We start from the raw sequence: 22,075 nt of genomic DNA on the forward strand, positions 1-22,075 counted from the left end.
GCTGTTGTCCAACCACACTCTCTCATACCGGAGTCAGCAGTACATCTGGATATTACCGTCCTCTAACTTTCTGTGCGTCCACGCCAGCAAGCTTCAGGATATAAATCGCCCTCGTCGTCTCGACACGTTCGTGATTTCGGACCTTCAGACACATCTACTTTACGAGGTATGCTCACTTCCTGATATCTTCCCTGCCCTGCCGCCCTGCCCCAGACTTTGCACACCGTTCTTCCTTGTCCGATGCCCACATCGGCTGCATGATGACCGGGTCCCTTGCTTTGTTCTCGAATCGTCAAAGACGGGAAGTCTTGCTTGCGATTCATCCTACTCAAATAAAGGACCCCGAGTTACAGGAGGTACTTGATACGGTGCAAACAAGGGACAATGGAGCACATCATCCCAATTCTAGATTGCCGATGGGCGCGCCTCTATTGTTCTAATTTGCTGTGCCACTGAACCTTGTCCCTTGGTCATATAACCTCCGAGGTTGCCCACAAGCAACTCATTCTTGTCCCTTGCACTGCCCATTCACTCTTTTATACCCATTCAGTCACTATCTACGTGATAGCAAATACTAATCTACCCAACTTTAGACACTCTTTACAAGAACCAAACTACAATCATCAACATGAAGTCTTCCATCTTCATCGCCGGCGCCTCTGCCGTCTTTGCGCTGGCCAGCCCTGTCGACAAGCGGGATATCGTCACCAAGGTCGATGTCGTTGAAGTGTGGGATACCGTTACCGTCACTGCTGGTGATGCCACTCCCGACTCCGGCCCCTGCCCCCGTTACGACACAACCCGCCGTCGTCAAGCAGAACTTCGCGGCCGCAGCCCAGCCCAAGAAGAACTACCCTGCTCAGCAGAAGGCTGCCATTCCTGCTCCCGCTCCCTCTGATGACGTCGTCATTGTCACCGTGACTGCGGAGGAACAGCAGCCTACTGCCCAGGCCCCCCTCCTCCACCACCGACAACTGCCGCCTCCGAGCCCGAAGTTGTCATTGTCACGGTTTCTGAGGGTGTGCCCGAGCCTTCGCCTTCGCCTGAATACCAAGCGCCTGCTCCTGCTCCCTCCCCTTCTACTCAGGCCTCTGTTGCTCCCGCTCCCAGCGACTACCCCACCCCGAACCGCCCCGTTTCAGCCAACAACCTGCAGACCGCGGCCGTCAACTCGCACAACCAGCACCGTTCCAACCACTCCGCCCCCGAGGCCAGCTGGAACGAGAGAATCGCTGGATACGCTGCCAACACTGCCGCTACCTGCAAGTACGCCCACGACATGTAAGTTCTTGCCGAATCTTTGCGATGATCGAACCTTGTGGACTGACTGTTTTCTTGTAGGAAGCAAGGTGACGCTGACTACGGTCAGAACATCGCCATGTGGGGTCTTTCGAGCGGTGCCGAGAAGCTGGGAGACGTTGGTGCTATCAACATGGCCATCACTGACATGTGGTATAACGGCGAGCTGAACCTCTACCTCCCCTCGTACTACGGCGAAGCCTCCCCTGACATGAGCAACTTCGAGAAGTGGGGCCACTTCTCCCAGCTCGTTTGGAAGGAGTCGACCAGTGTTGGTTGCCAGGCTCAGTTCTGCCCCAAGGGAACCATGAACGATGCTATGGATACCTGGTTTATGGTCTGCAACTACTTCCCTGCCGGCAACATGGGTGGCGGCTATGGCAAGAACGTCATGAGGCCCCTCGGCAAGGCCAACATCGCAAGCGCAAGCCTCAACCTCTAAGCAGCCTTTCGTCAGCCATGACGGACAGGTATCGACGATTGCCTTGCGGAGCAGAGGCAGCTGGCCAGTGGCATTCACACGGCCCTATCTTCCCTTCTTGTAGTGTATGGGTCATGTACACAGCCTTGTTTTATCAACCATATTTTGGCTGCGCAGCTCAGCGGCACGCCTACACCATTACAGTTTGGCCGAACTACCACAACATGTGCATAGCGGGCGACATTTGCATTTGCATCACGATGATGACTCGCGGGAGTCAATGATAGAGAATACCGGCGTGTGCGGGTCGGTTGGTGATTTCAGAAAAAAGGAACCCGGATCATCTTTCTTTTCGTTACCAGTCTTGGGACAATCCTTGTCCATCGGTCTCGGGTCAATAAGGATTTCCATGCACAACAAGATCTCGGTTTTTCTTTACGATTCTTTTCTTCGATTCTTTTTTCCTGGCGATGGATGTGGCTTTTTCTTTCGCACAGCGTCTCTTAAATCTGGATTGGCCAAGAAGCAACCATGCAGAGTTTTCCATGCTGTGCGACATCAGGCGATTGAGGCCTTGCCTCAGGGAGAGAGGTATGACGAAGCGTGGTCATGCGCATGTTTTCATGTAGACTCCAATCGTCTTTTCACTATGTTACTAGACGGTTTCAATGGAAATACTTCATGATTTTTCAACCACTTCTGCTTCTCCAACATCTGCGACTACAGTGATGCGCCCAAATGATATCTTGCTTGTAGTTGGTCTAATGTGTACGTTTGTTTGCATTTCTTTAGCGGTCCCGTCCGAGACAACCACGTTGCATCTCATCTAGCAACTGGGGCCATCCCTGGGTAGATCTGATCTGTCACATAAATGACCCGAGTTGCAGGGAGCGAGGTCTAGACCACTGTTGCCCCTTGGCCCTTGTTAGCCTGTGGCCAATCCTACATCACCTCGTTGTAGCAAACAAAGATGCGCCCTACCTGAGACTGTCCCTGCAATCATCAATCACCCTGGGCCCAAGGGTCTCTTCGTATTCATTCTCTCTCATTTTGTCACTGGTGGCTCCCTCATCCAATTCAAAAAGAAGGGTGAGCATAACTTGCTACTCCCTTCGTATTGGTATTATGGAGAGTATTTCGCCGGCTTTCACGAGATTGACGAGTACGTGTATTATTATCGGTGCGGGCACTATTGAAGCGAAAACGTTTTGCTATTCATTGTGGCAGCGGCAGTGATGCGCACCGTCTTTCAACTGATCTCCTCTTTCATTGCTTGATTCAATAGTTTCTCTCTAACCGCCACTCAGGCAGCCATGCCAGCGGCGCTCATCATGCTTGGTTCAGGGTCTACGCGGCAGTTTCGAGTACACTCTCTTTGAGCTGTTGCAGCCCAGCTAGTGGCGGCTGGCCGGCTGTCATGTGAAGGCAAAAAAGGACGGTGAACCGTTTGAGGCGCCTGGGTAGTCTCCCCCAACGGGAGAGGGGGAGGGAGCTGTCAAGATGATAAAGTTCAATCAATTAACTTAAGCACTCCTCTCTCCTTTCTTTCCACTCAATAAGCAGCAGCGCCTCGCGCCTCGCGCCCCTGTGTGGTAGAGGACGGACGAGGGCGTGCTACGGTTTCGTGGAGGCGCATGGTTATCGGCAAGCCGGGAGGAGGGCTTAGCCAGGGGGGAAAAAGGCTCAACACCGGTAGTTTGACTGGCTGGTGGTGGTGGTGGCGACTGTAAACTATCAACGGGGCACTCGTGATGTCTATTGTGCACGTTTGATGCGGCCGCTGCAACGCCTTTCTTTTTACCAGGAGGTGGTGTGCTTGTAGTATAGGGTCTGCTTAGCTGGGGAGCGCAGCTGTTGGTCTCTATCTGCGACGGCTAGCTTGGACCGGCTGGGCTGGATGATGATGCCGGGACTGCCGGATGGACAAGTCATGGCTTGTGTGTATCCGGGTCGTTGTTCATATACGTACGGCTAGGTGGCTGGCTGTAAGCTTTCAGTCATGTCGCAATCTGATACCGAACCAGTTACCCCAACCCACGAGCCAGTGATAGAGAGGATGTCGGCTATGGGGAAAAGTTGATCAGACCGCCGTCGTCATTCGTGACGGGCTGAAGCCGAACTGCTTGACACGGCGGCACGTGGTGGCTATGTTAGCGATTCGCATTTTAGGCCAGGGTGGTTATATCGTTTCGCCCCTCGGGTTAGCTGGCTGGCTGGCGGGCCCCCAAAACCCCTCAACTGTCGTACCCTGCCGGCTCAGTCTGCGCCTCGCCTTGCCTTATTGTCCGGCATGCGCTAGAGACATCTTTGTTGGGCGAGCTTCATCTCTCGGGACTAGGGCCGCAACGTGACGGGTTCCTTTTGGATACCGATATCCGGTCCTGATGGCCACTCCGCTCCGAAACCCACTTACACGAGCCTTGGAGAGCGGGGCGGACCCGAGCGAGGGGGGGGCAGTGTACTGAATACGAGCAAGACTCCTCTCGGGTGCCTTCATGATGCACACCCTCCACAAAGCTTCCACGCTCATTCGGGCGGCAGTGAGAGAAGGAATACATCGTTCGTCGTCGGAAGGAGACACGCCTCCTCATTGAGGATACCTGTCATGCAGGCGATCCTAGTTCATCCCGGCAAAAGCCGCTTTGAGGGAGTTCTTGCCAACTCGTGTTGAAAGATGCGTCCCCGGTGCCTCGGTCTTGGCGAGAGTATCGAAGACCAGTCCTCATCGAATCGATTCGTGATACGATGTGGCAGATGGCCAGAATCCTGCTTTCGGGTCGTCGGTCGTGTTGGTGGTACGAGGTACCCCAGTGTCGCGGATGGGGTCTACTCGAAGGCGGAAGTGAACGATGTGCTGACGGCAGCACACTTCGACCTCCTCGCATTTCTCCAGTTTCCGGGCAGGCTTTCTCATCGATGGCGTGTGCACGTGAAACCCGCACGAAGTCACAGCAATACTTCGGACCGGCGCCTGGCACGGTTTCGGTAAAAGACTGCCAGCAGCTCGGCCCGGAACGGACACGGACGGGCCACCGTTGATCATGCGTACGCCCGCAATGGAGGTTTAAAGCATCAAAAGGTCGTTGCCATAACCCAGAGCCAGCGAAGTAAGCCAATAGAGATGAGAACCAGGCGCTGATGTCTGTAGGAGTCAATGCTGGGGGCTAGACTGGCAAGGAACGCAACGTGGTAGGGTATCGTGGAAGCGCAGCACAAATCACGTTGAGTGTATACGCTTGTAGTAATAGTAGTAGGGACATGACCAACGTAATTTACGAGCATATCCTCGTGTCACAGATGACTCTTCTTCAACCAACCCAATAAAGGTAGGCAGTTTGTACACCCAGCGGCAAGCCGTAGGCCGCGGGCCTGTCGTGCCCCCCCGCATCTGCAAGGGCCCTCCCTGCCTGACCTTTCTTTCAACGGCATCAAAACAAATACGTACACGACGTGGCATGAAGTGACGTAGCCCCAGTCCAAATCCAAATAAAAGCAAACTCCGCACCAGCAAGCCGCCAGTAAGATATCTATACCAACACCTAGTGCCCTTGATCATTCATTCATATATCATATGCCTTGTGAATCCGCTTTCCCAGGTGTACCCAAAATCTTCAACCCAGCACCGACCAGTGGTAGAAGAAGATGTGGGAACAGCACGCCAGCACCAGAGCAGCCAAGTCGCTAATGCCCAAATGCATTGCTGTCCAACCCCGAAGGCCCAGGCAGCATCGCGTGGCCATCAAAGAAAGAACCCTGGAAACTCCTGCCTTCTAGAAAAGAGAACATCCATATAAACACGGGCGTTTCCTGCTGCAATACTTTCCATGAACCCATGTACATCGAACGCCGGCGCTGAACACCCGAACTCCTTGTTCTTCTTAACGCCGACATCAGGAAAGAAAGCAGACCATCCCGACAACATGCCACCTGCGGAGTCTGTAAAGTATTGCTGATAGGTATGCTTGCATACCGTTAAATCGAGTTGAATGCCTGGAGTCTCCAGCTACCTCGTCGACAGATGCAATTCCGGGCTTGGGTGGTAGTAATCATAGCGAGGTTAAGGGTGCGGCAAGAACATCGACGATATCCTTCCCATTTCGTGAGTTGTGAAGCCTGAGCAGGGGTGTGCGCTGGTCATATAACCGGCCGCGTTTCGGCCAGAAAGGGGTTCTTGTTTCTGAAGGCGTCCCTAGAAAGGTCTTCTTTTGGTCTTTGCCCTTTCGACGAAAAGTTCGGCCATGTCGAGCAATACGCCATGTTGGCGCAAGTCGAGGTCCTCGTCGCTACTACGAACGCTCCGCCTGCTTGACGCTGCTTCAGAGACATCATCGCGATCTCGCACACTCGATGCCGCTTGACTCCTAGACGATGTCTGGCGCGCAGCCGCCGCGGTCGTCGCTGGGTTTCCACTGTCAGCTCTCTCGAACGAGGAAACATCCGTGCTGGCAAGCCAATCAATCAGACTCACAAGAATTGACGGTTGACTCGTGGAAATAGTCTTCCGTGTGGTAGTCGGGTTTGTATGTCCCAAACAGCAGTACAGTTGTCTCGGTCAGATGCATGTCGTACTCAATGTCCTCGACGAATACGACTGCGTCGTGTTGCTCGTCGAGAAGCTCCAATGCGATCTCCAATCGAGTACCCGGCTCATTTGCAAACCCACATTGTCCTGCGACCTTGGTCGATATGCAATTTCGGGTGCCGCGGGTCGTCTTATATGTCAATATGTACCGCGATCGCTCTTTCTTTGAGCCAAATCTTGAAGGGGATGAGACGCCGTTGCTGAAACAGACAGCAAGCGAATCGTCAGCCGATCGGAAACATTAATGCGACAATGAAGGAGGAGGATGACACTATTTGCGTCGAACAATACGGTGAAATGGAAGACTGACTATCTCGGAAGCAGGGCTACTATCAGCCACGGAGCTGGAGGTGGGTGGGGTCGAGGGCGAGACGGAGCCCATTTCACTCGCGGTGGTTCTGGATGCGCCCGACGCAATGGAGGGCGCCGCCCGAGGACGAGGTCGCCAGTGTTTCATGCACCTGTCGACAAAGAAAACATTGATCTTGGTCCCGTCTTTTTGCAAAAAGTCCATGGCCTCGACATAGGCCTTCATCTTCTCCAGGTCCTCGAAGTCGGGCTCCTCAGCGAGTCTTTCGCGGATCTCGCGTTCGATGAGGAAGAGTTCGGTCCCGCGCTGCGCCGTGCCAGGCTTACATCCCTCCCCGACAATCTTGGGTGTCCACCACCGCAGCATCGACGTCACCCAATCTTGAAAGTGGCAAGAGGTCGGATCTCGGAAGGGGCTATGTTGCTTGTTAATAGCGACAAAGGGGGATATGCCCGACGGCAACTATGGGCGTTTGTAGGACGGAGGCCTTCGCTGTTGGGCGGGCGTCGTCGTGACATGCGACATAGCCGGTAGCTGGGGAATCGGGTAGGGATTGCGCGCGGGCTATCAAGGCAGGATTAAGGATGAACCTGCATCGGATATCGGCAGCTACGAATGGCTAGAGAAAGACCGTCGCCTTGGCGGGTGGAAATGTCAAGAGAAACAAAGCGAAAAGATGGGAAAGGGGACGAATTCGATTGAATTGGAGTAGGTGGGATATGAAATTCGATGCGAACTGCGAGGGAACGATGAGAGACGATGGAAGATGACGGCCGGGCGGGGGGGGGGGCAGATAGGATAATGACTGTGCTGCGCTGGAATAGTTCAAATGTCCAGGCGGTTACTACATTCAGCTGCTATCCCACCTGACCACTGAACTCCGATGATTCAGATGGCCCTGTCAGGCTACCCGTCCGGGGTAAAGGACAGTCTGATTGGCCAGACGGGTTTGACATCCCTTAATACCAGACCTGATAATCAGCTGGATGAGGGGCAGCTTCAAGGGAGGCGGAGGGAGGTTCGAAGAATGCCCAAACTCACTGCATCTTTTGCACCAAAGCCGCTGCAAGGCAACTGGGCCATTCCATCCTAATGTTTGCTATATTCCTATACCCAAGGTACGGCGTATATATACTTCTGACTTACATTGATGTAGTGATCGAAAGCAGCCGATAAGTAAATCCACCGAGGCGAACGAACCCCCAAGACTTGCCCCGCCAATTTTACTTATGACGTGCATCTAAGTCGATTTATCCCTTGCTTTGCCTACAGCGCGCGGACTACCTATCGACTTTCCTTCTTACGCGACCTTGATCCTTCCGTCTTAGTCTTGCCTTTCTCGTCCCGATCTCGCTGGCTCTTGCGCACCTTTCTCTTGATCTCTTGCGCATCCTGTTCGTTCTTTGCCTCTCCTGCAACCATCTCATCCTCATCTTTCTTCTGTCAATAATACGTTAGCCAATTTGCATACCACGACATGCCACTAGATTACGAACCGTCATCTTCCTTTCGACCACGAAGACGCGCGCAGTCGCGTTTTGTGGTGCTTCGTCACACACATCGCGGGCCCGACCGTTGGCATTGACGAATTTCTCGCCCAGGATCACGTCGATGTCAGACTTCTCCGGCGCAATGTAGTATCGGTCCCAGTACGTCTTCTTATCCCGTCCCACCATGGTGAAGTACACGACCTGGTTCGCCCGGTACTTCTTCCCCTGGAAGTCGGTGAAGCTTTCGGTGTCGCTCTTGTCCAGCTGCTCAATGTCCAACTTGAACCGCCTGGCCAGGCTCGGATGGATCCAGTTGACGGGGGTGCCCGTGTCGTCTCGGAATCTCGCGTCGCGCGGTTCCCGGTTGTCCTTGGACAGGATGCGGCCCCACAAGTCGGCCTGGTGGTGGGTTTTGGTTTCCACCACCTTCGGAGTTGTTGCCGGGCGGGTTTTACTCGGTGGCGAAGCCATGGCCGACGATCAAGATCAGGAGGACCCCACGTATCACACGCCTATTATAGATAAAGATCTGACCTTCAAAGTAACGATGCGCAGGAACACTGGAGTAGTGGGTGCCCTAGATATTCGTAAAGAAATCAATTCAACAGAGTTAACCACCCAGGAACCCGGGGACACTGCACTATAAAATCTGCCGGTGAGGCTTCGGCTGACGCTGGGGCGCGGACTATGATACGGAGCCAGCTTGAGTGGATTGCCTCATTGGGACGTGTCAAGGAAGACAGTTGCCTGGACGCCTGAGGAAGGGGATCGATCGTATGGATTGAGACGGATTGATGCCCAAACCAAGATCGTATCAACTCCCGCAGCGCTTTGCCCATGATGGTGGTGGAGGTGGGGGGGGGGGGTGGTCCTGCATTACCATAGGTGAATGCCATTGCGCCCATGAACACCCTGACGAAGTCGCAATGCACGCCATAACCCATCTTACCAATGATATACCCTTAACCTTCCGAGCCGTGTGAGCCTGCCAGAAAGCCTTGCTGCGGCCCAACGCAACATCGTCAAATCATACATGCACGCACTCGGATACTATGCAGACAGTCAACCTTTTGCCCCCGAAAATGCCGTCGCCGTTCTTCCGTCAAAACATTGTACTATGCATCATCTCATCTCATGCTATGTTGTCGCATGCATCAGTAGGAGCCGACATGACTGAAGGATACGCCAAGATCAGCCAATTGATGGGATGCCAGGACACCTGTGCCATATACCGACGCTTCCGGCGGCTCAACTCCCTGAACCTGCTGTATCTCCAGGCCGAGCTCACGCAGCTGGAAGAGGAGCTCGAGAGCATCGCGAAGAGAGATGCTGCCGACCCGGAGCGGCGCTTCCACGCCAAGGACTGGTGGTCGCTGTCGCAGCACAATGACGACGATGAAGAGGATGAGGATGCCGCAGAGCAGTGGGAAAAGGTCCTCGAGATCCGGGAGAAGCTCGAGCAGTATAGTTAGCAGTTTCCGCATCCATCTCCAGTCACAGAATTTCTTTCCGAGGCCGTGTATCATACTGAGGCCGAGAACTAATTCGAAAGTACGTTCGAGGGGGAACAGATGATACACTGCTTAAGCAGGCCAAAATCGCCAGACTGGGCGCTCCTGCTCTTCAGGACCTCGGCTTCCTGCGCGAGTGGTGGAAGCGTCCGCGTATGGGGTACTTCCCACTCATAGGTGCAGATCGCAACTCGTACACGGAACAGTACGAAAGGGATCTCGTCGCTGTGAAGGCTCGGTCTACCCCAGATCTGTTCACACGCTGGTTCAACGATGGACTGGTGTCCAAGTGGCACGGGTGGTTCGGGAGGACCGCCAAGGTAAGCTTCAGCACTCCCACCCCCTTTTCGTCTTTCGTCTCTTCTTCCAGAAGAAAAAAGGGGGGTTAAGATCATGGAGAGTGCTGGCTGGTTGACTGACGGAACACCACACTCGGAACAGGACCAAACCGAGCTCGGCATCGGCCACGGCATCTACGAGTACAGCGACGCCTGGCTCGCGGGCGCGGCCCGCGTCGTCGCCACCGTCATCGCCTCGCTGCTGCCCACGTGCTCCGTCGTGCTCCAGTACTTCATCCGCGACGACCTCGCCAAGCTGGGCCTGGTCGTGCTCGCCTCGGCCGTCTTCGCGCTCGCGCTCGCGGTCATGACCAACGCGCGCATGGTCGAGGTCTTTGCGGCTACTTCCGCGTACGTGGATTCTGACTTTGATAGTTTCTATTTTGCTGACGCTGAACCCTTCCTTTTCTTCCTTCTTGCTCGGGTGAATGTGAGATGTCGGGAGGCTTGAAAGGGTATCTAATCTGAAACCGATCAGTGTAGGATTTCTCGCGGTGGAGTGAATAATAACAACTACGGCTTTAGAAGATTGCTGATATCTCTCATCTGAGTAGTTATGCTGCCGTCAACGTGGTATTTCTTACGAACACGGCCGTCGAGATACTAGGTTAGGTGGCCGTTAGGACCGAAGCAACGGTCGAGACCTCATGTGTCTCGGTACTGCCATTGGAACGGCGGTTATCTGAATGCCGAGACCAGAGCCCCATTGGTTGCGAATCGGTCTTTGCACTATTCTGGAAGGACTCTACTTCTCTTGTTTGAGCCACTAGAAATTTCTGCACTGAAAGAGTAGGCACGAACATAATATCGGTGGACTCGATCAGCTGTCGTGTGTGGCCTCGTTCTCGCCCTTGGTGGATGCTTCCGTGTATGTCGCTCAGTAGGGATAGTACTCAACCACAAACAAACCAAATGGCATTCCGTCTGGATTGGAACTGCGAATTCAACCACTGAAATGCAGTTGGTTCATATAGTATTCCGGTCCGTCGAAGTATATTTCGCAATTGGTATCAATGATTCGTCGTGCCACGACGCTGCAGTTTGTATGGATAAGCGGTCTTTGTCATACGGTGAGATTGCTAGGAAGAGGAGAGGAGAGACGTGATAAATCTTTACTTGAGTTGCTCAGAAAGAAATGAGTCCGTACCACATGTTGTATTAGAAGAAACCCTTGCTGAGTTTGCTTGGTTCTATCCCTTGCGTGCTCGGATTTACGCGCCCTGTATCTGATGCCTGCCATTATCAAGTAGCCTAGGACTCAGGGCCAACGGGACCCACTGATACGACGGCAGGTATGACCCCATAGGATCAGATTCACGGAACAATCTCGTTGGATAGGGAGGAATATGCGTGATTGCGAATATTTCTTTGTTGAGGCGGTGGAAGGCGAAGAGAGGTCAGCGAGCTCCGGCTCCTTTGGTGGACAAGCTTGCAACACCCACATGATGAGAAGGCGGGAAGTCAGCTCGGTCATTGGTAGGGATCATGGGCCTAAGGAGGACTGCATGCAGTGGAATGTATCAAGGTTGTGTTGGGCGTGCCATGCCATGCCAGTCATTCTCCTACTCCTACGCGTTTGCGGGCGTTTCTGACCCCTGGACTACGATGCGTTTGTCCGGAGCTTTCTCCGGTCCAGCCCACCAGGCAGGGGAAACAAATATATTTTGTGCTGTTGCTACTGAGTTTATGAATTAAGTCTGTATTGGAACAAACCGTGAGACCTTCTCGTACCTGCGATTGCTGATGGGTATATATATATATATATATATATATCCGGTGGTGTATCAGATCACCTGAGAGTTGGCGGTTCTTGGTGGTTAAAACACACAAACGACTGATTCGAACCAAGCATGTCTTCACAGTGTTATAAATATGTGGTGGTTTTCCATCCAAAGAACCATATTGGGGAAAGATTAGCCCTATGTTGCAGTATCTACATGACCGTCCATAAGAGAACGCCACAATACCAGTCAACCAACTCGAATATAAGAGAGAGCCAAAATGCCAGGAGGTGTGTTGAACCAGTTCTCATGCATACACCAGTACACCTACGACTGCGGAGAAATGGTATTCGTTAACGGCATCGCCTGTGCTTCGTGTATTGTAAGTCTCGTTGCTTGCTACTACGCTTCGTAATTTTACACGGTAGCTAAGTCTTGTCAGGCGCAGGGCCGTGATTCAGGCCGACTGCTTCCTAAATGATGATCGCTCGCCCGCCGGGTAGATGTACGACAGAGTCGAAAACAAGGCCCGGCAATCGGAGAGTACTGCATTGGCAGCAGTCATGGAGGGAGTGACGGATGGAAGCAGTGGGGAGGAATTTGGGAGGGGTGTTGTGTTGCGAAATCGTGGGGAAAGGGGGCGCGACGTCCACACTAGAGTTGCTTCACAGCCAACTTTGTTGATGCAACTGGGAGATAAAGGTGTATGCTGGCCATCTAACTAGCACATGCGTGCTAATGATGCTTTATCCTTTCTTTCCTGTCCTTTTCTTTTCTTTATTTTTATCAAGTCGTAATAGGTGTGGAGCACCAAATATAAGGGAGCCCCTGAGAGGAAAACTGCTCACGACCGTAGCATTGTTCATAAGGTGCATAAATTAGGTTTATGACAATATCGGCACACCAAGTCGAGAATCCTCGAGAGAATATTTCCTTTGTTTTCTGGTGACTTGGAGTGTCTTGTAAGGGGAAGTTGCTGCTCCGGTTCCCACAGGCTAATGAGTCCTCGTAGCTTCTTAAAATAGTTGGATTGTCTGAGACATCTCTCCCATTCTATGGCAATCCATTAAAACCAAGATGTTTCGGCAAGGGGCCTTCGAAGGCCGCAGAGCCAGTCTACTCATGTTTGAAACTATTTTATATATAGCTGTAGACTAAGCTACACTGCAATAATAATTAAGTTCTATTATACCTGAACAACAGAGTCACAATAACACAAACGGCCCACGTCTTGATATCCCAGTGTGGGCTATCACAGTCAACTCCACAAAGATCAAGAACTCAACGGTCCTTTTCGGGGACACACATCAAAAGGAACCATACTAAGCCGAAAGGAAATGAGAGACTACGTGTCCTACGGCCCTGCTCTTCTAATTTTAATATATTGGCTAGGAGAAGCAGCACTGGTTATACTATTTCTAGGAAATATTTTTCACGGTCTGTGGACAGCACCTGCCATACAGCAACCACCTCATGTACACCAAGACCCTCGCATGCGGATTTACTTCAGAGTTCGCTTTCTGAACGGCAGCAATGAGGAGCAAGAGCTTGTGAAAAGCCCTGTTGAAGAGCACGTCCACACGCTTGACCTACCAATCCGGTTCACTTTCATGCCCTACTGGTACAGCGAGTCCTCCACCATTCGGATCAGATTCGCCGGCTCGGGCTATTCATCGAGTCTAGTTGGCTTGGGGGCAATGGATCGCAAGGCTCATGAGCCTACAATGACCTTGAACCTCAGTACTACCAACCAGCGAGTGACAGCAAACCATCTTGCACGAATTTGGCCATGCGTTGGGCCTTCAGCATTGCCATCAGCATCAGCACCCGAGCTCCAGAATCGTGTGGGACAGAGAAGCTTTGAAACGGCGCTATAAACACAGCGACGATTTTATCCAGAAAAACTAAATCAACAAATTCCCGTGCCCCTGGTTCACACCGTATGATGAGGATTCGGTCATGCACTACGCCGTTGCCGTGGAGGATACGTATAACCTTAGCACGCCGATCTCCCCCAAGAATGTATTTTCCCAAGGCGACAAGCGCCGCCTCAAGTTGATGTAAACTGATTGGGGGGGGGGGCATGGGTTTTCTTGCTGCACGGGACGAGTATTCGGGTTCGGGTTAATGTTGGGTACGGGCTCTAGCCAGTCAACAAACCCACCGTGCCCGCCATACCCTCAGCTCATCTGAGCTCTCTCAGGACGCCGTAGAATATCACCAGAATGTTGCACACAAAGACTTCCCAGCCGGCTGTACCGAGCGCCATTTGCTGCGGCGGAGACAAATCGTGGTGGCAACGCTGTCCTCAACGGACTGCCGCTCAGTCGAAAACCATATTGGTGGGTGCGCAACGCAGTTTCGGACAAGGATACCTCGAGCGATGGAAGCAGTCGCACACAGAGGCTCACACATCTGGCGAATTAATTCCCTATGACTAGTAATGAGTTTAGCAATGAATCTTCACAGTTGTATACGCATATATGGTGGACTCAGGTGCAGTCCCAGTAGCGGATTTCGGGGTCCTTCGGGGATGGCGTGCCGTTGTATCGGAGACAGGTTTCGATACAAGCTGAGCAAATCAATGGCATCTTTAATGTTAATATATACCAGGAATCCGCCTTCATGTGTACGGATCGGTGCTTGCATAGAGCTCGAATGGCAACAAGGGTGCAGCCAAGATACCCCACACCCGAAAGGCAAGTCGTGGGCCACAGCCGGGTCCTAGACCATGCATCGGCAAGCGCTGTACGATGCCTCGGTGCTCGTGATGGTGGTGCGCCTCCGCCTTTTCTGTCGTTGAGTACTCCGTCGTCCGGGTACTAGCTCGCCAAGGCACTCCCACAGGCAAACTTTGTCCGTGAAGCCCGCGAAACCATGTATCGGAAGGCAGATGATTACACTGCCTGGGGGGTGGCGACACAGAAGCTTCCACAATATACGAGCAGCAGTCTCGCTTCTAAAAGAGGCTCCAAGTTCAAGTTCATGGCACATTGTGTTCGTGCTAGCAAATTATGCATCTGAAGACAGCTCGATTTTCAGTGAATGGTTCAGGCGGAAACTTGATCAGAAGGATGAAGATATCACATCTAGACTGATCCAATTTCGATGCACTCATCTTCATATATCGTACGCACATATGAGGTTATGGTTGATGTCAGCGTTCGTTGCAGATGTGTAATTTTTACGGGTGGTTAACACTATTAACGTATTGTGTACTATTAATGACTAACAACACTATGTTATTAAAGACTCGCCGTAGTGTCTTTCTTTTTCTTTCTATACGAGTCAGCTTTAATAATATCTATACACTCCAGTGATGAATTCTAATTAAACGTCTAGGAATTATCGAAATAAAGGAATACATGGCGTTATCCCATGACCGCTAAGTGCGCCAGGGCTAGAGGCAACACACCGAGTCCCTTTATATTCACATATTGCCACAAGGACATAAATATCCTGTCCCTGCGGACCTGTAACTCAAATAGAAGTTCACCAGTACAACACCAACATGCACTGTTTTGCCTACCACTACAATCCCTGCAACCCAAATAATACCAAGCACACCAAGCACACCAACCGACGCAACAAGACTCACTCCTCTCAACATGAAGCTCCTGTCAATCAGCATTTCTCTTCTCACGACGATCGCCGTCACCATTCCCTTCAACGGCCTCCCCGCTATTACTCCTGACTTCCCCGGGAGATACTGCCCTTCGCGTTATATGCAGGGCGACTGCCAGAACATGTCAACGAAGTACTTTCCCGGAGCTTGTTGTAAGTAATTGAGCACTGCCAGAAACTTAAGTAACCCGCCGATCTTCCAAGAAGAATGCGTCATTGCTTACCAGACCGGTCCCTAGATGATGTATACGGCCAATTCAAGTCCCTCCAGGTCTTCAATGGATACCAATGCAGTCTGCACACCAGTGTTTCGTAAGTCCATCCTCTAGCCGCCACCGCCTTCTCTGGCTCTCTGCGGTGTCTTCACGGTCATGGCTGCTCGGAACTCCAAACTACAGCGAGGCTTGTCGTTGTTACGGGCGCATTTGCTGACTCCATTGGTATGCAGTGAGGGCGGGTGCGTCGGGGATTCCAAGAACTACAGTTCTGGCACCTATGATACCATCGACGATAATTGGAGAGGATACATGTGCAAGGTGGATGGAAATTAGCCACGGGCTGCATTGATGTGCATTGCTGACCTTCAGTAAGCAAGAGCTACCGTTTGTCATGTCAGGTTGCTTCCTCTGATTATGAGATATGAGTCAACTTGGAGGTAGCAAACAATGGAGTGAATTCAAGATCGTATCGACTCCTGCTACATTCAATCGAACTCGAGGGGTATATATATCTCGTCCATACCAACTATTGTCCCTAATGTCCCTTCACAAGTGCAACATCAATATCTCCCGGGTCCACTTCTTCCATACATACCAAGCATCCCCATCGAGACACCAAAGCCCACATCTGCCAACATGAAGACCGTATTGTTCATCGCCCCCCTTCTCGCGGCTATCGCCACTGCGTTGCCCACCAGCATTGGCTCTGGCCTTTCTGGCAGCCAGATGATCCAATACTGCGCTTCCACCAACATGGAGGGCAACTGCACCTATCTCGACGATAGCGTCGTGAAGAACTGTGGTAAGTGATCGAGTACCACTAGAAGTAGCAACGACCATCGAGCTATGAAGATGATTTCGCGTTCTCGCTGACAGTGACCGTTTCCCCAGTTCTGACTGCCCATGACACCATGTCCATCAAGGTCTTCGATGGATACGAGTGCAGCTTGTACTTGTAAGTCCATTCTCCTGCCACTGCCGCTGCTGTTGTCTTCCTCCCCCTTTTCAATCGATATACGATCACGGCTGCTGCCACTGAAACAGGGCACGAGTGTCAGTGCATGTCGCTGTTATAATGAACGATCACTTTGCTGACTCCAAACTGTATCCAGGAGCGGCGGATGCAGCCCCTCGGGGCACAAGAACTGGAAGGCCGGCACCTACAACACCATTGACGGGTTTTGGAATGCGTCACGCGCAATCGACTGCTGGGTCTACTAGAGGGAAAACGAGGCCATACCAGTCGAGTGCATCTCAATGGGAGCACCAGGAAGAGCTTAGACAGACATGCGACAATGCTAGAGTAGACTGACGGGGGGGGGATGTTTCCCGACCTGAACGATCCTGCGTAGGAGATAAGACACTCTACAATCAATACTGTCATATTGCATGACGTTTCAAGTGTGACAATTGATGATTTTAGTTGGTCGCAGTATGCGCACTGTGTTGTGTTTGCTAACGATTGGCGTGCGTGGCGAGGCCCAGGGGCTCAGGGTTAATGAAAAAAAAGGTTGCTACCAGTTTGTTCTTCGGTGGTAGTGTTTGATGATCATATCTAACAATAACAAGACATTTTTTTCATAAGAAGAAATGCCACCGGTGTAGGGCGCGATGGCAGAGTGGTCTAATGCGATAGACTAGAATTGAGTCACTGATTCTAGGTATCTATTTCCTTCGGGAGCGCAGGTTCGAATCCTGCTCGCGTCGTTCTCTTTTTTTCTTTTTTCCACCCGTTCAAAACTTGGTGGGCGACGATGGTGCTGGCGGCTATCGTTTATGGGTCTTATCCGGTATGGTGAGTGAGCTTTGCTTGCTAATAAATAAGCAGCTTTGGTGGCCGACATAGGGGAGGCGGCGGCAACGGCAACGGCACCGAAACACAATGCGCATTGGATTGGGACCCAATGTAAACCATGATTTAGATATTACGGCAAATACGGCTTAGGAGTATTGGTTAACCTTCGCCAGTGCTTGTGCCTGGTCCCGCGCCTGCAGTTGAGGTAGCACCCGCCGTGCATCGTATCACCAAACTGATCAACACCACACATGTCATATAGACAGCTTGCCTACTTACTTACTTAGCCTGCCACGATAGACTGAGCTTCCCTCAGAACCGAAAAGCAGATACCCACATCCAGTCTACGATATCAAGGGTTTTGCATACCCGCATTCTGCCCAGGAATCTCTTTGACCCCTGCACGCGATGTCAATTGAGCTGTGGGACGACGACGGGGTCGCGGTGCGGGACAATCTGGGATCTGGACTTACAGCCATCGATATCCTCGACCACCTGCGGTTCCAATGTGCAAGCCTTCATCTGCTCGATGCTCTGCGTCTTCATCGTCTTGCAGTCGACGTAGCATCGCTCATCTATGATCTTCTGCAGCGCGTCATCCTTCCAGCCGAAGACGTAGTCACCGTGGGTGCCGTAGCCGGTCCTAAGCCGGAGCCATCATTGTCAACATTCTGGGTTGAGCGCTTCCTCCATACTTCACCTTCGCCAGGTGGCAGCCTGCAGCCTGCATGAGAAGCGTTAAGAGGAGACTCACTTGTCGCTGAAGCTCCACACGAAGGGTTGCGACCCGTCTTCGGGCCAGTCGGCCGGGTCGTTGAACGGCTTCGTGTCGAAGACGACCTCGTACATCAGCTGCGGCAGCCGGACGGGGTGCGTCGAGGGGCACGGTCCCTGCGACTCAAATGTGCCGCTTTCGGGGTACGAGACGTGATCCATGTGGTTTGGGGAATCCAGATTGACGCCGTCCCAGCAACTGAATAAATGAATGTATCATCAATAGTGTGGCCACGAGAACTTCCTGCGCCGCATCATCCTTTCACCATGGCGGAGGAGAAGGGGAGTGGATGTCAAGACTTACGTGGGAAACCGGACGTTGGCCATGATCCCGGCTGGGCAGGGCTTTGTGGGGAGATACTTGGTCTCGGGCCACCGGGTAGACATCTCCTCCAAACAGGTGAAGGTGAGTTGGCGATACGGCAGGGCCTCCTCCAAAGTCCTGGCGTTAATGTCTCCCACAAACATGCGAAACCCCTGACCATGAAGATAATCATTAGTCACTGAAACTGTGCCACACACACACACACCATTGCTTACTGGCTTGAACGCGGTCGCCTTGTTCGTTTGGTTCAGGTCGGCGAGCTGGCCCGTCATGTAGTACACCGTCATGCCTCCCGTCTGGCCCTCGAACCCCAGCGGCGCCAACTGTGAGACCCGGTGGAAGGTCCCGTTCCGGGCCTGGAAGTAAGAGCACCGCGGTCCAGTAGTTGGAGAAGTCATCCACCGCCTGGCAGGAGGTGCACATAGACAAGGAGGGGAGGTCGTGGTTGGAAGGGTCCATGGTGATATTCAGGGAGTTCTGCGAACAAACACGTCAATCTCTTCTATCACACACAGTGGTCTGGGGCCCGGGGATAAAATACGTACGCCTCCGATGAGCTGGTGCATGTGTGGCGAAGGGGCCACGCCGGGTGTCACCAGAGGGTCGATTCGCTGGATGTTAAGCTGTGAGCAACCCATTCGAATCAGACCAGCATAGGACTGCCCGGCAAGCGCGAGTAGCGCGCTGGCCGTTGGTCGCATGGTGAGCAGCTGAATAAGACGGAAAATATTCTCTTGTCGTGTTTAATGCAACTCAAGGATGTCGAGACGACCAGATACTAGAGAGAGGCTGGTTAAGGCTGTATTCCACCAACCGCGATGGCTACTTGGGTTTTCCTAAATACTTATTCTAGGAGTAAGAAAAGATGATGAAACATAAATGATAAACAAAAGATAGATCCACCGATTGAAGCGTGCGATGAGGGGTCATCAGAACATAAATTAAACCCCTAGATTATCATGTTTGCTATCAAACAACTGCCATGCGCGCGAGGGGGTGGCCAGGCTAATATGGATATGCCCCGGAGCAGGCGCCGATTAGGGTGGGGGTTCATCGAAGAGCCGGCAAGGGGGTGATTGCTACCACCATCTGCAGTTGGTATATAACCGGGGATAATAGCCGCAGTGTGGTCGTGGAACACGTTGGTCCTAGGATGAGGAAGCCGCTGCACGTGAAGATCGACAGTGGTTTCTCGACCGTGAAGCATCCGGGGCCATCGAGCATTCAAGCGTGCAGCCATGTTTTCATTTCGCATTTCCATTTCAGTTCTCGTTAGTCTTCCACATTAATATCACTTTTGGCTCAACACAGTGACCCCCCTGTCTCTTCACATAAAAGCCAGACCATCTTCCACATCCCCCACCATATCGTGCGTTCGCTTCTCAATTATCACCTGCAGCTCGACCGTCTTTATGATGCCGTTCTCCGGGGGCAGGCTCTCGCTGGCCGAGTCCACAGTACTATTGCCCTTCTCCGCTTCAAAGTCCGCCGTGAGCGGCATGCGCCTCGCGGACACGATGGTTTCCATCTTGCTCCCCCATTGGTTCTCGAACGCCCTGGACACCTCGCGGGGCTTCGACGCGTGGACGACTTTCGCGATGAGCTCGGCCAGGTTGAGCTCGATGTAAAGCTTCCATAGGAGGACCAGGGGGTTGAATTGGAAGTACCTGATGAGCCACCACACAGGATTAGAGCCAGTCGAGGGTTAGAAGACGGGACGGGAATGCATAAGATAGAGGCTGAGGCACAAGGACACTCACGTCACGGGCGATTGAAGCGACATGACGCCGATGTAGGAAGCCTGCATGGAAATATGATCAGTATTCCCCAACGCAAATGGAGTGACCTGGGAATGAACGTACATCAATCAACATCGATATGCATATCATGCAGGCGTTGTACCGAAAAAGGATTTTGTACTTGGTCAGGCCCGCCGAGATGAGTTTCTTAGAAACCGTCTTGAGGAAGAAGACGTTGAGGGACAGGTCGGTGCACAGGAAGAGGGCCTTGCTGGCCCGGTCCCAGATGTCGTTGACGTGGATGATGTAAGGCGATATCTGCAGCCGGGCCGGCATCCAGGTGCAGGCGACGGAGAAGGTCAGGAAGGTCATGATCAAGAGTATGCCGAGCTTGATGTTCCTGGATTCTCTCTGGGAGGCCATGAGCACCGATACCCGGTTTGCCACGATCTGGAGGATGCACTGCATTTGGATGAGCCAGAAGAGCACTGTAGCGCGCACCCCAACCGTCAGTTCTTGGGCCATCATCGCGGGAGGTTCGTTTACTTTGAAAAGGGCGATATATCAGGGGGAGGGGTCAACATACGGATGGCGAAGAAAGTCCAAAAGCTGCGACAACCAAAACAGCCATGTCAGCACATCATCCGACCCCTGATAAGTTTTCCGAAGACCACCCTTGCAAGGTCTTTCCTTACCTAGGCGGCGCAATCCCCGTCAGGAAGAGGAAGGACGCGATGCTGATGCCCACGCTCGTCATCCACACGGCCCAGACCATGATGATGTAGGGGTTGCACACGTGCCTCGACTTGTAGCTGCTCCACGAGTGCTTGGTGGCCTTGATGCAGGTGAAGCCGGCGAGCGGGATGGTGAGGCCGGCGACGAGCCAGACGATCCGGAGGCCCAGCTCGTTGGGCTGCTCGCTCTGGTACCATGGCGGGACGAGGAAGCCGCGTGCCTGGGACTCGGTCGCATTCAAGTACACGTTCGCCTTCTCACAGGTCATTGCAGTGGAAGGGGTTGCTGCTCCGCGGGGGTCATGGTGGTTTCGCCCCTATCGGTTTGTTTTTTCCAACGCGAAAACTGTGCCAGTGGTAAGAAGAAGTTGGGGAAACAGAGTGATGTAGATGGACGGTTGGGGTGATTCAGTAATAAAAAAGCACGATGCAATATTCCCTTCAGTGAGCTCGGGGAGGGGAAGCGGCCTACCTGTCAGCACTTCCCCATAACCCACGGACCAAAGTTCATCTGAACGTGGCTACTTGACTCGCTTGCTGCAAGAAATGATATGGCTGGGGTTCGAAGTACTAAACTATCCCCCCCAGCACGGATGAAAACTAAAGGCTGCTTGCAAGCTTCTAGTCTCATTTCGAAGGTTAGCACCGCTCTGTAATGCGTCTCGCAAAACCAAAGTCCCCTATCGAGCACCCCGTATTCAAAGCTCATCATCGGAAACGAGCAAGACCGGAAGGGGGCTCCCTGGTCATATTCGGCTCCGTCGAAAAGGGTGTGCCAAGCGGGCGGTACAGTAAAAGCTACTACGTAGAAAGTCTTTGTCATTGACTCCTTGAAACCTCAGGGCCAATTGAGTTTCCCTCGCCACTTGCGGGGATTTTTGCGGGTATCCCCGGGTCGGTCATATAATTTTCGGTAATAGGAATAACCAATGCATGCGGTAGAGCGAGGTGAAGAAATGCCAATGTCATTACCTGGAATGGAAGCTGGCCTCACGTTTGACGGTAAACACTTCATTATTAGTGTTCCATCTATGCTGGCCGCTGGCTTGATTTGCAAATTGTGGGTAAAATTGAATCAAGGATACTGATAGCATGACGGTTGACTGAATCAAAGGGTCCAGGGTCCTGCTATTGCTTCGATCATTGCGTGACACTAATGCACCCTCGATCAGGGTCGCTAGAATCTAATTACCA

General features: G+C 52.4%; 7 protein-coding genes across 7 annotated transcripts; 3 read left to right on the plus strand and 4 right to left on the minus strand.

Moving 5' to 3' along the window:
- Positions 1-628: 628 nt before the first annotated feature.
- On the plus strand, positions 629-1,741 carry PG994_008378 (uncharacterized protein; the record flags this gene model as incomplete). The annotated part of the gene is made up of 3 exons (XM_066859787.1): positions 629-806; positions 951-1,281; positions 1,342-1,741. The coding sequence occupies 3 exons, from the start codon at positions 629-631 to the stop codon at positions 1,739-1,741; spliced, it is 909 nt and encodes a 302-aa protein (XP_066715274.1).
- Positions 1,742-6,573: 4,832 nt separating this feature from the next.
- On the minus strand, positions 6,574-6,978 carry PG994_008379 (uncharacterized protein; the record flags this gene model as incomplete). The annotated part of the gene is made up of 1 exon (XM_066859788.1): positions 6,574-6,978. One exon carries the CDS (start codon positions 6,976-6,978, stop codon positions 6,574-6,576), a length of 405 nt encoding a protein of 134 aa, XP_066715275.1.
- Positions 6,979-7,896: 918 nt separating this feature from the next.
- PG994_008380 (uncharacterized protein) lies at positions 7,897-8,573 on the minus strand (the record flags this gene model as incomplete). Its single annotated transcript, XM_066859789.1, has 2 exons — positions 7,897-8,052; positions 8,109-8,573. The coding sequence occupies 2 exons, from the start codon at positions 8,571-8,573 to the stop codon at positions 7,897-7,899; spliced, it is 621 nt and encodes a 206-aa protein (XP_066715276.1).
- A 698-nt stretch (positions 8,574-9,271) lies between these two features.
- Positions 9,272-10,563, plus strand: PG994_008381 (uncharacterized protein; the record flags this gene model as incomplete). The annotated part of the gene is made up of 4 exons (XM_066859790.1): positions 9,272-9,569; positions 9,665-9,933; positions 10,055-10,302; positions 10,506-10,563. 4 exons carry the CDS (start codon positions 9,272-9,274, stop codon positions 10,561-10,563), a joined length of 873 nt encoding a protein of 290 aa, XP_066715277.1.
- A 5,587-nt stretch (positions 10,564-16,150) lies between these two features.
- PG994_008382 (uncharacterized protein) lies at positions 16,151-16,735 on the plus strand (the record flags this gene model as incomplete). Its single annotated transcript, XM_066859791.1, has 3 exons — positions 16,151-16,316; positions 16,406-16,469; positions 16,630-16,735. The coding sequence occupies 3 exons, from the start codon at positions 16,151-16,153 to the stop codon at positions 16,733-16,735; spliced, it is 336 nt and encodes a 111-aa protein (XP_066715278.1).
- Positions 16,736-17,720: 985 nt separating this feature from the next.
- On the minus strand, positions 17,721-19,109 carry PG994_008383 (uncharacterized protein; the record flags this gene model as incomplete). The annotated part of the gene is made up of 6 exons (XM_066859792.1): positions 17,721-17,952; positions 18,064-18,282; positions 18,388-18,560; positions 18,624-18,731; positions 18,781-18,885; positions 18,954-19,109. 6 exons carry the CDS (start codon positions 19,107-19,109, stop codon positions 17,721-17,723), a joined length of 993 nt encoding a protein of 330 aa, XP_066715279.1.
- A 626-nt stretch (positions 19,110-19,735) lies between these two features.
- Positions 19,736-21,150, minus strand: PG994_008384 (uncharacterized protein; the record flags this gene model as incomplete). Its single annotated transcript, XM_066859793.1, has 5 exons — positions 19,736-20,075; positions 20,169-20,209; positions 20,271-20,692; positions 20,734-20,756; positions 20,843-21,150. The coding sequence occupies 5 exons, from the start codon at positions 21,148-21,150 to the stop codon at positions 19,736-19,738; spliced, it is 1,134 nt and encodes a 377-aa protein (XP_066715280.1).
- Between the last annotated feature and the right edge of the window lie 925 nt (positions 21,151-22,075).

This window comes from Apiospora phragmitis, assembly GCF_038363925.1.
Source record: "Apiospora phragmitis strain CBS 135458 chromosome Unknown utg000007l:2111988.0-4706623.0:1.0-2598199.0, whole genome shotgun sequence".
NCBI lineage: Eukaryota > Fungi > Ascomycota > Sordariomycetes > Amphisphaeriales > Apiosporaceae > Apiospora > Apiospora phragmitis.